Source organism: Pelophylax lessonae (assembly GCF_965119305.1).
Source record: "Pelophylax lessonae genome assembly, chromosome: 4".
Classification (NCBI taxonomy): Eukaryota; Metazoa; Chordata; class Amphibia; order Anura; family Ranidae; genus Pelophylax; species Pelophylax lessonae.
Window position 1 is genome coordinate 655,020,282 of NC_138771.1, and position 21,387 is coordinate 655,041,668.

Here is a 21,387-nt window from a genome sequence, read left to right on the forward strand (position 1 = left end):
GTTGCCATCACCCCATGTGGTTAAAATCTGTGCCCAAAGGGCAATTCAGGAGAATTAGACGCAACTGTACGGAAGATGAAGACTTCAAAACACAAGCTCAGCTTCTGAAGAATCGGTTTATTGAGAAGGGATATGACCGGAATGAATTAGGAGAGATACGTGAAATTGCAACTCTCAAACAATCCGAATTATCTTCCCCCAGGGAGAAAGATAAATCAAAAGATGCTATGGGAAAATTTGAGTTTGCCTTCCCAACTCAATTCTCCAGCCACTACCGATGGCTGAATCACATATTTCGGAAGCACTGGGGAATCTTACAACAAGATCCGTTATTGGGTCCTTCGCTTCCATCCAAACCACCAATGATCTACCGAAAGGCTAAGAACCTAAAACAAATTATAGCAAGGAATCCCGTTGAAAAACCTGCAACTCCTAAATTTTTCCCTAACCTTCAAGGATACTTCCCGTGCCGGAGGTGTAATATCTGTCTAAATGCTACTACCATTAAGACCAAGCAATTTACCTCTACCACCACAGGAAAGAGCTACCCCATTAGGGATTTTATCACCTGTCACACCAAAGGGGTAGTGTATCTGGTCACCTGTGAATGTGGGAAGCAATATGTGGGGAGGACGATTAGGACTGCCAACATCCGAATAGGCAAAACATCTGGCCAATATTCGGAAAGGTTTCCCTGGTCACAGTCTTTCGAATCATTTTGCCACCCACCACCATAAAAATCCGGGTAAACTGAAGATTATTGTAATCGAGAAGTATCAACCCCACTGGCGGGGGAGTAATATGAAAAGAGCAATTTCCAGAAGGGAAACCTTCTGGATCTATGAACTCAGAAGTTACAAGCCCCTAGGACACAACATTGAATGGGACATAAATGTGTTTATTAATAACAGCTGACATTTATGTCCCATGCTCCCTTTACTGGAAATTTGACCCATTTCCTTCATGTTTCCTCTATTAGTTAGAAGTGTGTGGGTCTCTGCATGGAGCTACAATATTTGGGACTAGGATCTTCTTCCACATTCTATTAGCTAGTTTTGAAGAAATTCAAATCAAAAAACTTTTTCCTCCTTTTTAATTTTGATTTTATTTTTTGAGTATACCTATTTAATTCCAATTCCACTTTTGGTAGGAATTTTTATTCATTTTTTTAGAATTCTGTGTTTTAATACACCCAAGCTGGTGGGAAGCCTATTAGTTACCCCACAGCTTTTTTATGATTTTTTATAAAAGCATTATACACCATCATACACCAGGAAGGGTTAAGTAGCCCGGTGAATTCATTGGAATTAAAAGTTTGTATGTTTTAATGTTTTTCAATGTTCCTCAAGGCTCCTATCTATTTCGCTGCAATGATATGAAAGTTTGAGAGGATATGCGGCATAATAATATTCTGTATATTAAGTAGTAGGTGGAGATTGTCCTCTTCCTTTTCCTATTGGCTGTTATGCCTGTGGGGGAGAGGAGTACACACTCTGCTTACACAGGAAATGCCCTTGTCATCAGCACAGGAAGCAGCATCATAGATATGAGACGACAGGAAGTAAACAAAGCAAGTACTTCCGGTGGACATCCCGACCTTCCAGACTGTAACCACACATTATAACAATATTTGGCGATACCCAAGAGTCCCCTTATCCCCTTTTGGTTGATTTGGACATTGCTATTAACCACTTTACCACCGGAGGATTTTGCTGTCTTCCGTCCAGGCCACTTTTTGCGATTCGGCGCTGTGCGACTTCAACTGACAATTGCGCGGTCGTGCGACGCCGCACCCAAACGAAATTTACGTCCTTTTTTTCCCACAAACAGAGCTTTCTTTTGGTGGTATTTGATCACCTGTGCGATTTTTACTTTTTGCGCTATAAACAAAAAAAGAGCGTTTATTTTGAAAAAATAACAATATTTTTAACATTTTTTTATATGAAATTCCCCCCAAAAAAGATGTAAAAACCAATTTTTTTAAAAATTTTTGGCCAATTTGTTTTCTGCTACCTATGTTTGGTAAAAAAATCGCAATAAGCGTATTTTGATTGGTTTGCGCAAAAGTTATTGCGTTTACTAACAAAGGGAAAGATTTCTGTCATTTTTGGTGTTTTTTTTTTAACGCGTAATGGCGGCGATCTGCGATTTTTTTTGCGGGACTGCCACATTGCGGCGGACAGATCGGACCCTTGACTGACATTTTTGACACTTTTGGGGTTACCAGTGACATTACTGCAGTAATCAGTGCTATATATATGCACTGTTACTGTAAAAATGACACTGGCAGGGAAGGGGTTAATTTTATTGGAGAGGGAGGGGTTAATGTATGCTTGGTGCTTACTGACATGTAGGGGGGGAGGTGACTGAGTGAGTCATGGACAGATCGGATGTCCAGCTATGCTGAACAGTCCGATCTGTCACTCCCTGTCACTATGGAGATCCGCCCGCTTGTGTTTACACAGGCGGGTGGATCTCCACACTAGATCCCCGGCGATCGGGGCAGAGCAGCGGCGATCGCCGCTGCTCCTCCCCTGGCCCGACTCCCGCTGTGAATGAAAACAGCGGTAGCGAGCCTCCGGCGGCGCGCAAGCGCCGCCCAGAAGGGGGAGTGTCTGACGACGTAGTACTACGTCGTCAGACGATAACGAGCCACTCTGCCGCAGTAATATTACTGTGGGCGGTGGTAAAGCGGTTAAAGAGTATGATAAGTGGCCAGTCTACAGGTAAGAAGGGGAGGGTCCCGAACCCCGGAAGTACTTGCTAAAGGGCATATATAATGGCGGTAGTGATGGCGCTGGCTCTACCTCCTATCTAAGTGGATGCCCTATCGGGAGAAACGCGTCAGTGAGGAGGCGCCGCGTCATCACATCTAGACGAGGCAGCGGTCCGCACTGCAGGCGGACCCCGCCATACAGCTCCTCCGTGAGGGAACTCGCTAATTTTGTCTTCACAACTGTAAGTGCAACCATTTGTTTTTAATAAAAATCTACTGTTGGTAATGCACTATTGCGCTCCCCTCTGTTGTGTCCCCTATTATTGAGGTCAACCAGACTAAGGAGTTACAGCAGCCAATCAGAGTCTAGTCACCTCTGGCAGGATCTTTTTTCGTCAGGCTTTCTGACTGGGTCTGTTCCTCTTGGACACAAGCAACTACATCAGCCATCCTAGAGTCCAGTAACCCCCGGCAGGACCACTCATCACTATAGAACCAGGTTTCTTGTTTGGCTTTTGTCCGGTAAGAGTCTAGGGAGCACGAGTGTGTCAGAGTGCCTTCTGTATTTCTGGGAACTTTTCTACCTGGCTGCATGACCTTTGGAGCGGTCATATTCATATATGCCCTTTACGTTTAACTTCTGGTAAGAGGCCAAGCTGGTGGTGGGACTTTGCACCTTCCAATCACAGTTCACCTTTCCCCAAGCTGGAAGTTTATGTCACCATTTTTTGCACTTTATTTATGGACTTATAACATGGACGTTTATTGCACATTGGTGTATCACTAGTCACTTTCTGGACATTTTTTGTTTTACACGAATTGCATACGTTTTAATTTTTTGCATTATTATTGCATTTTTGGTTCATTTGTTTGCATCATTTTGTATGTTGCACATATGCACTAGGGCAGCGCACCTGATTTCTTTACATATCCAGGTATACGTTGCCCTAGGACAGCAACCCCTGGATGAGTGGGTGACGGAGCTGTGGAACCTGATTTGGAAGAAGTTGTGGCTGGATGAAGCTTACCGGGCACTAAAGTGGTACGCCACCCGGCACGACCACTGGATGGCTGACGACAATATGCCGGAAGGCGAGGACTATAGTGGGCCGGGCTTGCTGTGGGAGGCCTTTGAAGAGAGGGACTTTGGATGTCCAGCAGAGTTTCGGCGCTGGGAAATCCAGGACACCAGGGAAGCCCTACTGGATCTCCCCAGAGTGGATGACCTGGTGTTAGACTTGATTCATCTGGTCAGAATGGAGTGGGAACTGGAGCAGGACTACCAACGCCTGCTCTGCTCCATTCCACCCCAATCTACCCTGCAAGCAGAGCCGGAGTCCTGAGTGGCAGATCCAGACCCACAACCCTTGAGTTGGAGAGACAGTACAGACTGGTGGTACTTGGAAGACCCACCGATGGCAGGTGGAGATGGGACTGAGGTCTCTCTACCGGCCCTACAGGGAGGCTGGGCAGCTGGCCCAGATACCCAGCTACAGCAGGAGTTACAGGGAGCCGAAGGTGTTGTCCTTCCTTCCAAGCAGCAGTGTACCTTACAGGGAGAGGAGACAACTAATCCTTCTCCCCAACCACAGGGAGACAACAGCCCTGACCCCAATGGTACAGATGGGACCGCGGTCTCTGCGCCAGACCTACAGGGATGCTGGACGACCAGTCCAAATCCCCAACCTGCCCCGCAGGAATACCAGGAGGAGGAGGTAGGTGATCCCTCCTCTCTACAGCAGACCCCCAACCAGGTTCTGGGGGTAGTATTCACCAACCCGAACCCAGCAGAAGAGCTGGCAACAGGGCAGAGTGCTACCAACCTCTGCCCAGAACCCGAAAAAGCTACAGTCTTCATCTGTACACCCCAGGGATGCTGGACAGTTGGCCCAGATCCCCAACAGCCTGACGAAGTGATCTCCACCACCCTGTCTTCTCTTCAGCGGCTGAAAGGACTCCCAGGAGGAGGGCCAGTCCACACTTATCCCCAGTAGCTGGTATGTTCGGCGAGAGAGGCAAAGGTTGGCTGGGTGAGTAACACTGTTTTCCCGACAATTTGTTTGGGGTACAGGGTGGGTAGGAGACTGCAAGACCCTAACCAAGCTGCGGCGGTTTGTGGAGTCTGAAGTGGTTACGATGTCTGGTGGAGTGCTTGGAACCCCTCTGGAAGCACTAGGAGCATCTGTCAATGGAGGTACCCAGTACAGGGGTGCCCTGTTCCGTTACACTTTCTGCTACAGTTTTGTACATCAAGGACTGGCTAAGGGCCATTTTCACAACCTTGACCCTACAACACAAGATTTTTAGACTGTTTTGTTTGTTTGTTCATAGACTGACATTTTTGAAGGACTAGGCTCCATAGTTATAGGGATTATCCCTGACATGGAAAACAAGATCCTATCCTCATTCATCCATCAACATTAGAAGGTTTTGAGGCAGTGCACCAGTGCTACCTCAGTTGGAGTGCATGGGGCCCTTTTGTATGTGCTCACTGTGACAATGTTGTCAGTGTGGTTTTTATATGAGGTGTCTGGGAGGTTATATCTAGTTTAATTTTTTTTGTAACTACATTTTTTCAATAAAGACAAGTGTTTTGTATCCTACACCATTGTTGGTTCTCCTTTACAACTGCCTTTCTGGAGTATCCCTTTGGGGCTTCTCCGGTGTCTCTTTTTCCTATCCACTCAGAACAGGCTTCACCATGGTCGACCAAAGAAGTTGAGTGCATGTGCTCAGCATCATATCCAGAGGTTGTCTTTGGGAAATAGATGTATGAGTGCTGCCAGCAATGTTGCAGAGGTTGAAGGGGTGGGGGATCATCCTGTCAGTGCTCAGACCATACACTGCGCACTGCATCAAATTGGTCTGCATGGCTGTTGTCCCAGAAGGAAGCCTCTTCTAAAGATGATGCAGAAGAAAGCCCGAAAACAGTTTGCTGAAGACAAGCAGACTAAGAACATGGATTACTGAAAACATGTCCTGTGGTCTGGTCTGATGAGAGCAAGATAAACTTATTTGGTTCAGATGGTGTCAAGCGTGTGTGGCGGCAACCAGGTGAGGAGTACAAAGACAAGTGTGTCTTGCTTATAGTCGAGCAAGGTGGTGGGAGTGTCATGTTCTGGCACTAGGGATCTACAGTTTATTGAGGGAACAATGAGTGCCAACATCTACTGTGACATACTGAAGCAGAGCATGATCCCCTCGCTTCGGAGACTGGGCCACAGGGCTTAATTCCAACATGATAATGACCCCAACCATACCTCAAAGATGACCACTGTCTTGCTAAAGAAGCTGAGGGTAAAGGTGATAGACTGGCCAAGTATGTCTCCAGACCTAAACCCTATTGACCATCTGTGGGCCATCCTCAAACAGAAGGAGGAGGGGCGCAAGGTCTCTAACATCCACCAGCTCCATGATGTCGTCATAAGGGAGTGGAAGAGAACTCCAGTGGCAACCTGTGAAGCTTTGGTGAACTGCATGCCCAAAAGGGTTAAGGCAGTGCTGGAAAATAATGGTGACCACACAAAATATTGACACTTTGGGTCCAATTTGGACATTTCCACTTAGGGGTGTACTCAGTTTTGTTGCCAGCGGTTTAGACATTAATGGCTGTGTTTTGAGTTATTTTGAGGGGACAGCAAATTTACACTGTTATACAAGCTGTACACTCACTACTTTACATTGTAGCAAAGTGTAATTTCTTCAGTGTTGTCACAAAAGATATAATAAAATATTTAAAGAAATGTGAGGGGTGTACTCACTTTTGTGAGATACTGTGTGTGTGTGTGTATATATATATATATATATATATATATAGGTCTGATTTATTTACTATGTGTTGTAATGTGCAAACAGGTGTGCCTGGTGTGAAAATCTTTCCTCGACATTACTCTTCTCCTCCATATCACCCGGAGGGGCACTTTGTTCTATATTATATCCGTTTCCTTATCTGTGTTTCCCAATATAACTATTCTTATCAAAAGATTAAAAGCTCACAGCTCAACCACAGCCCTGCCAAGGTAAATATTAAACACCCAACTGCATTATTTCTAGGCATCAGAGACTTTAATTGTCACTTCTCTCTTCTGCTGGGAGCAATGGCGTCTGCTGATCTGAGAGCAGAGCTGGAATGTTCCGTCTGTCTGAACATTTATACAGATCCTGTAAACCTGAGATGTGGACACAACTTCTGCCGGGTCTGTATTGATCGTGTGCTGGATACACAGGAGGGGTCTGGAGGATATTCCTGTCCTGAATGCAGACAGAAGTTTCTGGATCGGCCTGCACTGCACAAGAACATAACACTGCGTAACATAGTGGAGAATTTCCTGTCTGCTCAGCCTGATCAGGAGGAGTCCGGGGTCTTCTGTACTTACTGTGTGGACTATTCTGTACCTGCTGTTAGATCCTGTTTACACTGTGAGGTTTCTCTGTGTGATAAACACCTGAGAGTCCACAAAAAGTCCCCAGAACACATCTTAACTGACCCCACTTTGTCCATGGAGAGCAGGAAATGCTCCGTCCATAAGAAGATCCTTCACTATTACTGCACTGAGGATGATACCTGTGCCTGTATGTTTTGTGTGATTGGAGGACATAAAGGACATGAGATGGAGTCGCTGGATGAGGCTTCTGAGAAGAAGAAGGAGACCCTGAGGAATGTTCTACAGAAACTTCTGACAAAGAGAGAGGAGACGGAGGAAAGAGTCCAGAGTCTGCAGGAACACAGGAGGAAAGTAGAAGAAAAAGCAGCTGGTGACATCGAGAAGGTCACTGCCCTGTTTAGAGATCTCAGGAGACGTCTGGAAGACCTGGAGAAGAGAGTCCTGAGGGAGATCGCCGGGCGGGCAGAGCAGGTCTCCATCTCCATCCGGGATCTGGAAATAAAGAAGGAGGAGCTGTCCAGGAAGATGTGTCACATTGAGGAGCTGTGTAACATGACGGATCCACTGACTGTCTTACAGGAATCAGACACAGGTGACTTGTGTGATACTGAGGATGGAGATAATGAGGAATCAGACACAGGTGACTTGTGTGATACTGAGGATGGAGGTAATGAGGACAGAGAGAGACATGAGAAACTCCTCCATGATGAAGGGGGTCTGGATGTGGCTGGGATATCACACACATTACACACAGGTTTATCTGATATAATAACTGAGGGAAATGTATACTTCTATATACAGGAAGCTGCAGACATATTACTGGATGTAAACACAGCTAATAATTATCTACATATATCAGATGACAGGAAAACTTTATCCAGGTCAGATAGAAACCAGAATCGTCCAGAAACACCAGAGAGATTTCAGTTCTGTCCTCAGGTGATAAGCAGTCAGAGTTTCTCCTCAGGGAGACATTACTGGGAAGTGGATGTCGGGGGATCAGATTGGTGGGGAGTCGGGATGTGTTACCCCAGTATAGACAGGATAGGAGAACAGTCACTGATTGGAAATAATAAGAAGTCCTGGGGTTTGTACAGGAACGGTAATCAGTATGGGGTGAGACATGACAGTAAAGTGATCCTCTTACCCACCAATATCCCCAGTAACAGAGTCAGGATAGATCTGGATTATGAGGCTGGGTGGATCTCCTTTTATGATCTGTGTGACCTGATCCGACACCTCCACACCTTCACCACCACCTTCACTGAGCCCCTCCATGCTGGGTTATGTGTAGGGAGAGGTTATATAAAGATGTGTGGGGGGGGTGAGAAGGAAGCCTGAGCACTCGGTAGGTGGAATACAATGAGGTTAGCACTGGAGTGGAGAGATTTTGTCACATCACATTACTTGGATAAAGAATTGTTTGGACAAAAGTACATAAGGAAGGCAGCGCATGAACCACACCGGGATGCAATGGATAAGGAAGTCAGGTGAACATCCAGTATAGAAAGGGTTAACAGTTTATTGGTATTGATAACCGAAAAACAAAGTACATAAAATGCTTACATCCCCCTGGGCTGGAGTGGACAAGGGCACCTGGCAGCAAGCAACACGAGTGTGAGGAGGTCAGTCTCCCAGGACTGCTGAGCAGTGTGTGCACAAAGCCGGAAACCAGCCGGCGCGAGGATGAAAGGACTCCGCTGTAGTTCCGTAGCGGTGACATCAGCCAGACAGGCGCCACTTACGGGGAAATACCAGGAACCAGAGTGGAACACAAGCTATATGGTTGCCATGACTACATGTTTCGCGCTGTGCGCTTTATCTAGTCATCAGATGACTTGATAAAGCGCACAGCGCGAAACATGTAGTCATGGCAACCATATAGCTTGTGTTCCACTCTGGTTCCTGGTATTTCCCCGCAAGTGGCGCCTGTCTGGCTGATGTCACCGCTACGGAACTACAGCGGAGTCCTTTCATCCTCGTGCCGGCTGGTTTCCGGCTTTGTGCACACACTGCTCAGCAGTCCTGGGAGACCGACCTCCTTGCACTCGTGTTGCTTGCTGCCAGGTGCCCTTGTCCACTCCAGCCCAGGGGGATGTAAGCATTTTATGTACTTTGTTTTTCGGTTATCAATACCAATAAACTGTTAACCCTTTCTATACTGGATGTTCACCTGACTTCCTTATCCATTGCATCCCGGTGTGGTTCATGCGCTGCCTTCCTCATGTACTTTTGTCCATATCAGCACTCTTCCTATGCTTGTTGGCTAGCAGCAGAAAAACCACTGGGGAGCCTCACAGGCTTACTTCTATCCCTCCACCCTAAAGGCACCCCAGGAGCGCCAGATTTGTGATTATTGCTGTGACTTCTGGACTGGATTTTTTCCTATGGCTGCCCTGGGTGCAAATCTCTTTACTGAGCCATTAGTTGGCTAACAGCAGAACAACTGCTGGGGAGCCTCACAGGCTTACGTCTATCCCTCCACCCTACAGGCATCCCAGGAGCGCCTGGTTTGTGATTATTGCTTTGACTTAAAAAATTGTTTGGGATTCACTAATGAATATTCATTCATATGGCTTCATACTTAAATGGATATACACTTATTTCTTGCACTGAGTTCTAATGCGATTGTTTTCAGTTTTTATTTCTACTATGATGATTGCAATTATTTTATACAAATTGATTGTTTTAAAGGGATATATAAAACCACCTATATAAAACCTGCCAGGTTTTCAATGATAAATATATTTATATAAAACATCTTCATCACTCCCTCTCAGATCACTGCGATTGGCTGGAATAACTGTATAATTATAGCAAGGCGTGGGGATGCATGGATTATTTTCACTAGTAATACCGAAACCAATACTTTATGGTGCAATTTGTGTCCATACAAAATGAACGGCCGCAAATCGCACTAAAAAGAATCCCATGGACTTTGAACAGGAATGTGGTGCAATTTCTGTCTGAATTGCATAAGGTTTCCCGCACTGCTCCTGTGTGAACCCAGGCTGAAATCACTATGATAGGCCTGGGTACACACAGGAGCGGTGTGGGAAACCCAGCATGCAACTTTGACAGGAATTGTACTGCATCCCTGTTTAAATCACATGCAATTCTTTGCAGGGCAATTTGCACCCATTCATTTTGTATAGATTATGCTCAGGCAGTGGTGTCTAGATGGATAATTGCCAACATCCCTCATATAGTCTAGGAAAGAGAAGATTCCCCTGGGGGCGGGACTTTAAGGGCAAATGACCATCAAAAAAGTATATGCACTGTACTGTATATGCACAAATATAAAAATATATACATTTATTGAAAACACAAAGAGTGAAAGTAACATACATAAATTAAAAAACAATGGACAATACATGCGGCTAAGATACATCACTGGAAAAACATGCAGGGCAAAAGCATATAAATATGTGCTAGTGGGGTTGTGAACGGCGCTACCGTATTAAAAATACACTTGGTGAATAAATAACTTAAAAAATGTTGAAAGTGCTTGATATTAAATAAATAGATATAATTTTTAAAGTGCACATGTGACTCCTAGTTTTCAGAGACTATTTATAGTGAAGAAACACACATACCCTGTGCCTTTAAAAGGTGCGATAATAAAGTGCATTAGTGCTAGTGCAAAACAAAAGACACAAAACTGAAATAGGGCAGTGGTTTTTTATTTTTCATTAGACATACCATGTGTGATGTGTGTCCAATCTAGAGAACCAATCATAAAGTGATTGTGCACAATAAAGAAACCTCAAAAGTTCTGTGCTGCAGTGAGCAGAAATGTGAAAATGAAACATTCAATTGCAAAGGATTGTGAGCAAAAGGACTTTGGGCTGCAGATACCTGCGTGACCGCTAGGTGTCGCACCCTGTATACAACCTGGTGAGGTTTTTTTGCTGGATGGATACCATTTAGGGGTTATTTCCTCCTCTGGATTCCTGATGTGCCGCGTGGTGCCTCAAAAAAGAAATACAGAGTAGAGAACCCCCTGGTGCCGTATCACAAAACAAGAGCAGAAAAAATGTAGTAACTCACGGGGAAGATGCAGGCTGTCCGCGATCAGTGGTGGTGTGTGCCGGGAAGCTTCCGCGTTCCACGGCTCTGGCTCCGAATGCCGGAAATTACGTATTGACGTCGAAGACTCCGCCCTACCGGTTTCGTCAAATGACGTCTACAGGAGCGGCCTTAAGAACTGTTCACAAAGAACTTAGTGTGGTACAAAAAAAGACAAAGTGAATAAAGGGAGCATCAAGAGGAGTACCTGCTGACGGAAGAGGTAACGCACTCTTCCCCCGGCTTGGCGAGAGTCGGCAGTCTCGCCCGCGCCAGTTAAGAAGTCGCCCACGCATGCACCGAAAAAGCCAATCGGGTACGCGAGTGAAAGGAGCCAATAGGGTCCCCCGTGCCTGGAATGCATGGCCCCGCCCAATAAGGAAGTCGGACGGAGGCCTGCGCTCCAGGCACGCCAACATAGCTGGTCCTGCGAGGAGAGAGCGATCCACCAGGTGGAGCTCAACCATCAGCAGGAAAAGGCAGGGGACAAGTTGGGAATTGTTTTTTTTTTTGTCCCCTGTGTGTGTCGGGGGGAAAGAGGGGGAAAACATGGAAGAGCAAAGAGCAAGGCCATTATTGCAGACAGCAAATGCAATGTTTACAGATATCGGTTACAGTAACAATCAAGGTAGGTAGTAAATGCAGTAAAAAAACGGCATACATATCTAACGACAATGTCGTATATGAATATAAGAACATCATTGAATGAACAGGGCATATTGCATGTCTGACAATATACAAAGCTCGGGTATCAGTTACAGTAACAATCAAGGTAGGTAGTAAATACACTAAAAAGAACACACATAACTGATGATAATGTCATATATGAATATAAAACATTGTTGAATGAACAGATCATATTGCATGTCTGACAATAAACAAAACCCAGAGGAAGCATAAGGAAAAGATGGAAAAAAGAGGAGCGTGGGAATCTCTATTTGAGAGAGGAGACATAAAATTTACCAAATTTTAAGGTCCAGTCCACTGATCTTTTTCTGGTGATCTGTGTGTGAACGTGTTCAAGGGGAAGCATAATGGGCTGATAACATTAAATAAGGATCCCGTCGGTGTCCTGCTTATGTCTGTGGGAAGAACTAGGGACGCTGATATGATTACTTATTTCATTAACATGTTCAATGGGGTAAATCAAAAGGGTTAGGGTTTGTAGGTATGGTAAGCTAAAATCCATATACAGTATTCTGACTAGGTATCAAAAGCCCAAAGAGCCAAAAAACAGAGAAAGATCTCTTACTCATGAAAAGTTGAGAAAAGTAGATCCCAACAAATGCCAACAAGACCATAGGTGTCATATAGTAGGTACCGTTAGAAAGGGATCCACGATATAGATATTGTTTGAGGGATTTTATGGTTCCCAGCTTCCTGAGGAGAAGCCCTCAAGGAATGGTTTAAAACTAATGTTGTCGTTAAGGCCTGGAGGTATAGTGGCCTGTAAGTAATCAATCCATTTGGATTCCCTTTGGAGAAGGGTCTAATCACAATCCCCTCCTCTGCTACTGGGGTGCACTCTGTCCAAAATTGTGAAATGAATATATGGAAAAATTCCGTCATGGGTGTCACGGACATGTCTCCCAAGGGGGAGGTCCGGATTACACGTCCGCATGTTGGAAATATGGCGCTGAGTTCTTTTAATGAACTCATGTTTAGTCTTGCCGACGTAGAAGCACCTACAGGAGCAGAGGAGGAGATAGACAACCCCTATAGTCCTACAGTTGGCATAGTGTGTGGGTCTGTATGGTTTCCCATTTGGTAGCATGATGTTGTTGTTAGGATTCATATACGGATATAAATTGCATCCCCCGCATCTGTAGGTACCAGGTCTTTTACACGGGTCACATCTGTATTTGACGAAAAAAATTTGGTGCTAACCAAGAAGACCTGCGCAAAGGATATATTTGACACCAGGGACTTCTAAATATATTTGTGTATTAAATTATGAATTTATAAATAACTTCCGGGAATTGCTTCCACACTGCGAGCTGCAATCAGAACGTGAAAATTGATAACAAAAGTGAAAATTGCGCTCAGCAATAAAAAGTGCTATTGGTGCATTAGTGTATAGGTGATGAATCACAATCTATAAATATGCAAATACAGTGATATATAATAAATAAATAAATATTGGCATTCATTAGGCTAAAAAGTCCTTAAAGTGCTCTGTGCAAACTGTGCAATTCTAATCTCCAGCAGTCTTGGATTTGATGGTAACCTCCACCACAAAACACCTCCACCCAGTGGTCAGATAATATACTCCTTACCAGAATGCGATGACCCCTAAATTACAGGGGGTCAAACACGGCATATCACTCCACACTGGCTCAAGGTTATCCACATCGCTGTTATCACCTCAAAGGACTTTGCCCAAATGCTTTGGCAAGGTTCCGGATCTCCGGACATTTAGGGTGCAAAGAAAGATAAAGGAAACTCCAATAGTATAATACCATTTGATACTGGATTTATTAAAAGATAAATTGCACTTACATCATAGCGGTGTTAATGCGCCTGTAGTACAAAGTATACAGCTGGTCTGGTGGATGAGACGCCGCTCGCGCTCCACGCCTCACCTCACCGGAACTCTACGGTCTCACGCTCCCGACGCACGTTTCGTCAGCCGCGCTGAGGTAATCAGGGGGATCATGAGGTCATCGCATTCTGGTAAGGAGTATATTATCTGACCACTGGGTGGAGGTGTTTTGTGGTGGAGGTTACCATCAAATCCAAGACTGCTGGAGATTAGAATTGCACAGTTTGCACAGAGCACTTTAAGGACTTTTTAGCCTAATGAATGCCAATATTTATTTATTTATTATATATCACTGTATTTGCATATTTATAGATTGTGATTCATCACCTATACACTAATGCACCAATAGCACTTTTCACATCTGTATTTGCCTACAAATTCACTAGTGACTAAGTGATCTTTAAGAGATCGCACCCTACGGTAGGTGATCTGTGGTCTATCTGCAATGAAGGGGTTCAGGTTGGGATCCACCGTGAGGAGATGCCAATATTTATTGATGATTTTGTGTATCTGTTTGTTTTGTTTGGTATATTTGGTGATGATACGTGTTTGGTTGGAGGTTAGTGTCTTAGAATCAGAGTCCTTTTTGGTTTTAAAAATGAGGTCTTGTCTGGTTGGTAAGATGGCTCTGCGGTATGCTTTTTTAAGGCATGAATGGGAGTAACCGTGTTGAAAAAGTCTGCTTCTAAGGCCGTCAGCTTCAGTCCTAAAGGAGGACTCATTGGAACAATTTCTGCGAAGACGAAGGTATTGGCCATAAGGTAACGACCTAAATAGAGGAGTAGGATGAGAACATGAGGCATGCAATATGGTGTTAGCTGCCGTAGGTTTGCGAAAAAGGGTGGTTGAGATGTGGCCCTCGTTGTCCTTCTCGATTGTAACATCCGGGAAATGAATATGGTGTGTATCATAAGTCATGGTAAAGTTTAAATTGTATGCGTTAATATTCATGTGTTTGATACAGTCAAGAAGTGTTTCTTTGGTACCCGTCCATACCATCAGTACATCATCTATGTAACGATGCCAGGACAGTATATGGCATATAAGGTGGGACAGGTGTTCATCTGACAAAAATGAACGCTCCCATTCCCCCAGGTACTGGTTGGCGTACAATGGGGCACAGCAGGTCCCCATCGCAACGCCCTGTACCTGGAGGAAATGGGAGCCATCAAAAGAAAAGATGTTGTGGGTCAAGATGTACTCTAAGGCCTGTAGGATAAAGGTATTTGTCTGTGGTGAGTCATGGTTGGATCCAACCTGTATTCAGACTCGGAGTTCTAAATTAACTCTGATTTCCTGATCTGCATGATTGTTCCAGGTCAGTAAAGGTAAAGGTAAAGGTAGGGGAATGGCGCTGCTTGATACGTTAAGGTATAGATGATATGTGGGCCACAGTATATAAATACAAAACAGTCAGATGTAGATATATGACAGAAATAAATACACAATGTGTGAACAGTGAATAAATATATAATAAATAAATATATACTAAAAAGTGGGGTGCAGCAAATGTGCAATAAATTAATAGCTATAAGAAGCTAAACTGAATAAAAGTGACAGGAAATCATATATATATAATTTATTAAATATATAAAGTGACCCAGTACACTCAAAAACTATCAAGTATGATAAGGTGCAAAAAAATTGATAGATGATCAATAAAGTGGCAGTGTGCACAAACGTAATTAAATCAGGTGAAAATGTAACAGCTAGAGAATGCAATAAAGTGATCAGTGCACATAAATAATCCCATAAAACAAAGTGAATATCAACTGGCAGAAAAGTCCAAGTGGCCAGTGTATATAACCAAAGTAAACAATCAAAGTGACTGAGTGGCGAATATATCAGCCAAGGAATGCAATAAAGTGATCAGTACACATAAATAATCTTAATAAAACAAAGTGAATATCAACTAGCAGAAAAGTCCATGTGGCCAGTGCATATAATCAAGGTAAACAATCAAAGTGACTGAGTGGCGAATTTAGTCCATAAATAAATATAGGTGACGGAATCAAATACCGGAGGTAACTCCTTGGTGGGTAACAAGGTGAGGTGCTCAGTGACCCCCTAGGGTAAGTAGCCAACTCACCAGAGATACCCACCCCACACAGGGGGTATAGAGCGGGTATATAGAGGAGGATAGCGATCATTCAGGTGGATCCTGGTTCCCTCTGATGGTATGGATATACCAGGGGTCCTCCACGGGGCTCCGGAGTACACAGGGGTTCTTTAAAAGATAGCCAGGGTCCTGTGGGGGTCCGTACTCAAATGGGGTATATGCTCCGGTAATCCACAAGAAAGCGTCAGCCAGTCTCAATGGGACAGGGTTTAGGGCAGGTAGGTCATGTAGGGCAAAAAAAAGGGCTCATAGTGTGATTCTGTATAAGCCTTTATTCATAAACATACATATAAGTGGGTACTCACAGTGTTGAAGTAAAATGCAAGTGACATGGAGATGCTTGGAACGCACTGCGTTCCACTCGAGTACCGGAACCAGAAGTGATGCGACGGCGCTGTACGCGTTTCGTCATAAGACGTTCTCTTATGGCGTCCTCTTACTGTTCCAGGTCAGTGTCCCCAAATACTGAGTCCACAGACAGCCAGGAGAATAGCATTTTTAGAAGACATCCAGCAATGCCGCTCCATATTCCCCTCAGTACAGGTGTAATGTAAGTCACAGCCGGGGAATTTCTTGTTGTGTTGTATATTTTCATTTTACCCGAATACAAAATGCTGAGTGATAATCTATAATGACTTTTGGTTGGTTTTATTCATTTTTTGGAATATTTACAAATATTTAAACTGTTCTTTTATTTCACTTTTCTTATTACTTGTATGAATTTTAATTTCAAAGATAAACATTTAATATAGAGCTCTTCCATGACACCGTGTTACAGAGAATTCTGAGCTTTCCAATAAAACAGCCCAGCACTAGCTGATCACTTGTGGACTGTCTTTCTCTAATTGTTAGACAAAAAATGGGGTTCCCCTTGTGGGACTTTATAGGCACATAAAATATATACTATGTATGAAATTATATGAAAAGGGTATTTGAAAAAATATAAATTTTATTATGAACACAAATAATGATTAAAAGCAGTACAGGCAAAGGAGAGACAGATAGATCAACCGTAGTAGTCTGAACTGAAACCCAACATGTTTCGAAGCCAAAGGGAAGATTTTGCTTCTTCTTCAGGGGAAGGGTTCAAACGGTACTCTAATGAATAAGAGAATATAGATAATACAAAAACCATGAATTTTTGAAGGTTTTTTAAGAAGGAAAACATTCCAACATGACTCTTTTGAGTTTTACATAGTAATTATGATAACAATAACGAGTACTTACAGGGTTGGAAAATAACTGTGCTCAGGTAGCCTGCACGGTTAAAAACATCTGGTGGGTGCGAGTGTCCTTGCGGTCAAAATGCAATAAGTAAGATGGTAAGTGGATATTCTAGTCAGTAAACCAACAGCTGTTGACGTCAGGTGTGCAGCCCCCAATCAATGGACGTCTGAAGTCCTTAATTAGGAGAGGCCAGGGACAGCCTTTAAGCATAGGTGAGTGGCAAGGATGTAGGTAGCGCCGGTCTGAAAGATGAACAGATCAGAGCTAAGTACATTGATATATGTAGCGAAATGAGCAAAAAAAAAAAAAAAAAGGGGGAAAGAAATTCATATGCTAATAAGTGTCGGCATATAAAGTAGCTGCATATCTATGAATGATATAGTAAATATATAAGGAGCATAATAAAAATATATACCAAAAAGGTAGCCCAATATAAAGTGGGCAATAAAATCGCAATAGAATATGACTAGAACAGCAGAGCCGATCAGGAAAAAATATGGGGGTTTTTTTTTTTGAAAGGACTAAGTAAAATATATAGAGTCAGTACCTGAATGTAGATGATGGTAAGGCAAACAGCGTCCTCTCAGCACCACAGCCAGCAAACAAATGCGCTGGCTGCGTACTGCGAGAGGCGCACTATAAAAGTGCTAGTTAATTAGTGCAAGACGTAGAACAGCTGGCCTCAAAGGAAGGGCTTCCCGGAACGCCGGTGCCGAGCCCGCCCACAAACGGCGTGCGTCACCCGTGACGCAACGTGGGCGGGATCGGCATCTGCGCTCCACCGACACGGGGGTCAGAGCCGGAAGTGCAGATGCACTAAGGCTGCCGATTGGTCCGGGCTGAACCGCAAGGGGCACAGAGGATGGAAAATAGGACCAAGCTACCGCGATAGCGCGGTATATGTCTCCCCGTGTCGGGACGCACATTGGAGGAGGGGCAACACCCGGAGTCAACATAAATTGCTGGAAAGAATCTACAAACCAAATTAATTGGGAAAAATTGCAAAAAAGAATGCATAATTATATCGATTAGGCATGATTAGAGGTTGTGGCTCTTAAATGTAAATATCAGCAAGGACACGACCCACAGATGTAGACAGGTTGCAGACACTGGAATATAAAATGACAGGGTCAACATACAGGGAAGAGGAACATACATGCAATTTATGTCAATGACAATACAGCAAACATCGAAGCATGTACATATAGTTATGCATAACAATATCAAAAGAAATTAATTTTGTTATATAATTTTTATAAAAAGAAAATTTGCATGTTGACATAATATCGTACAATACAAAACATACTTGAGGCCAGAGCAGTAGAGTATATAGGTATATGGATACTGGGACTAGTATGATGTTATGAGAGAGCCCTGAAGTGTGATTAGGGGTGGATGGCCGTCTGGTTAAGGCAGAGGGAATTAAATCTCCATTCCTCCAGAGTTAAAACCCTCAAGGAAGGGCTTGAATGATAAAGATCCATTAAGTCCTGGGGGCTCAGTGGCCCTGAGACAATATATCCATTTTAGTTCAAGTTGGAGGAGGGACTTATTCCAGTCCCCTCCTCTAGGGGCTGGATGGACTCGGTCGAGAATCAAAAACTTAACCTTAGGCATTTTGCCGGCATGTACAGTAGCCACGTGTCTACCTAAAGGTAGCTCAGGGTCTGCTTTCCTCATGCTTAAAAGATGGCGGTATGCGCGTTGCCAGAACTCCTGCTTGGTCTTACCAATGTAAAAGCACTGGCAAGAACAGAGCAGGAGATAAACCACGCCTATCGTGCGGCAATTGGCAAAATGCTTAGGTCGATGAACATCTCCATTCGGCAATATGGGGGATTTTTGTGTAAACATATAGCCACAGTATTTACAACTGCCGCACATGTATGTCCCTCTATATTTGCAACAAGTGGACGTGACAGTATCGCGGAACTCGCTACGGACTATTTTGTCTCTTAAAGCTGGGGCCCTTTTATAAGTAAAGTTAGGTGTATCTGACACATATTGGCCCAATATAGGATCCGAGGCCAGTAGGTGCCAGTGTTTGGAGACAATACGTCTAATTTTTTGATGTTGCTGATTATAGGATGTTATAATCCTTATGATATCTTCCTTATTAGAACCCACTGATGTTTTTGGGGCTAGTAGTATGTCTCTGTCACTATTAAGGGCACGTTGGTAAGCTTGTTTAAGCGATTTCTTAGAGTAACCCCCCATATTGCCGAATGGAGATGTTCATCGACCTAAGCATTTTGCCAATTGCCGCACGATAGGCGTGGTTTATCTCCTGCTCTGTTCTTGCCAGTGCTTTTACATTGGTAAGACCAAGCAGGAGTTCTGGCAACGCGCATACCGCCATCTTTTAAGCATGAGGAAAGCAGACCCTGAGCTACCTTTAGGTAGACACGTGGCTACTGTACATGCCGGCAAAATGCCTAAGGTTAAGTTTTTGATTCTCGACCGAGTCCATCCAGCCCCTAGAGGAGGGGACTGGAATAAGTCCCTCCTCCAACTTGAACTAAAATGGATATATTGTCTCAGGGCCACTGAGCCCCCAGGACTTAATGGATCTTTATCATTCAAGCCCTTCCTTGAGGGTTTTAACTCTGGAGGAATGGAGATTTAATTCCCTCTGCCTTAACCAGACGGCCATCCACCCCTAATCACACTTCAGGGCTCTCTCATAACATCATACTAGTCCCAGTATCCATATACCTATATACTCTACTGCTCTGGCCTCAAGTATGTTTTGTATTGTACGATATTATGTCAACATGCAAATTTTCTTTTTATAAAAATTATATAACAAAATTAATTTCTTTTGATATTGTTATGCATAACTATATGTACATGCTTCGATGTTTGCTGTATTGTCATTGACATAAATTGCATGTATGTTCCTCTTCCCTGTATGTTGACCCTGTCATTTTATATTCCAGTGTCTGCAACCTGTCTACATCTGTGGGTCGTGTCCTTGCTGATATTTACATTTAAGAGCCACAACCTCTAATCATGCCTAATCGATATAATTATGCATTCTTTTTTGCAATTTTTCCCAATTAATTTGGTTTGTAGATTCTTTCCAGCAATTTATGTTGACTCCGGGTGTTGCCCCTCCTCCAATGTGCGTCCCGACACGGGGAGACATATACCGCGCTATCGCGGTAGCTTGGTCCTATTTTCCATCCTCTGTGCCCCTTGCGGTTCAGCCCGGACCAATCGGCAGCCTTAGTGCATCTGCACTTCCGGCTCTGACCCCCGTGTCGGTGGAGCGCAGATGCCGATCCCGCCCACGTTGCGTCACGGGTGACGCACGCCGTTTGTGGGCGGGCTCGGCACCGGCGTTCCGGGAAGCCCTTCCTTTGAGGCCAGCTGTTCTACGTCTTGCACTAATTAACTAGCACTTTTATAGTGCGCCTCTCGCAGTACGCAGCCAGCGCATTTGTTTGCTGGCTGTGGTGCTGAGAGGACGCTGTTTGCCTTACCATCATCTACATTCAGGTACTGACTCTATATATTTTACTTAGTCCTTTCAAAAAAAAAAAAAAAAAACCCCATATTTTTTCCTGATCGGCTCTGCTGTTCTAGTCATATTCTATTGCGATTTTATTGCCCACTTTATATTGGGCTACCTTTTTGGTATATATTTTTATTATGCTCCTTATATATTTACTATATCATTCATAGATATGCAGCTACTTTATATGCCGACACTTATTAGCATATGAATTTCTTTCCCCCTTTTTTTTTTTTTTTTTGCTCATTTCGCTACATATATCAATGTACTTAGCTCTGATCTGTTCATCTTTCAGACCGGCGCTACCTACATCCTTGCCACTCACCTATGCTTAAAGGCTGTCCCTGGCCTCTCCTAATTAAGGACTTCAGACGTCCATTGATTGGGGGCTGCACACCTGACGTCAACAGCTGTTGGTTTACTGACTAGAATATCCACTTACCATCTTACTTATTGCATTTTGACCGCAAGGACACTCGCACCCACCAGATGTTTTTAACCGTGCAGGCTACCTGAGCACAGTTATTTTCCAACCCTGTAAGTACTCGTTATTGTTATCATAATTACTATGTAAAACTCAAAAGAGTCATGTTGGAATGTTTTCCTTCTTAAAAAACCTTCAAAAATTCATGGTTTTTGTATTATCTATATTCTCTTATTCATTAGAGTACCGTTTGAACCCTTCCCCTGAAGAAGAAGCAAAATCTTCCCTTTGGCTTCGAAACATGTTGGGTTTCAGTTCAGACTACTACGGTTGATCTATCTGTCTCTCCTTTGCCTGTACTGCTTTTAATCATTATTTGTGTTCATAAT

General features: G+C 43.8%; 1 protein-coding gene across 1 annotated transcript in view; it reads left to right on the top strand.

Moving 5' to 3' along the window:
• Positions 1–8,442, top strand: part of LOC309553047 (uncharacterized protein) — a gene marked incomplete at both ends in the record, with an annotated part of 178,394 nt that extends 169,952 nt beyond the window's left edge. Inside the window, 2 exon segments of the mRNA XM_082253946.1 lie at positions 203–584; positions 6,700–8,442. Coding sequence (XP_082110072.1) covers positions 203–584; positions 6,700–8,442 — 2,125 coding nt within the window.
• Between the last annotated feature and the right edge of the window lie 12,945 nt (positions 8,443–21,387).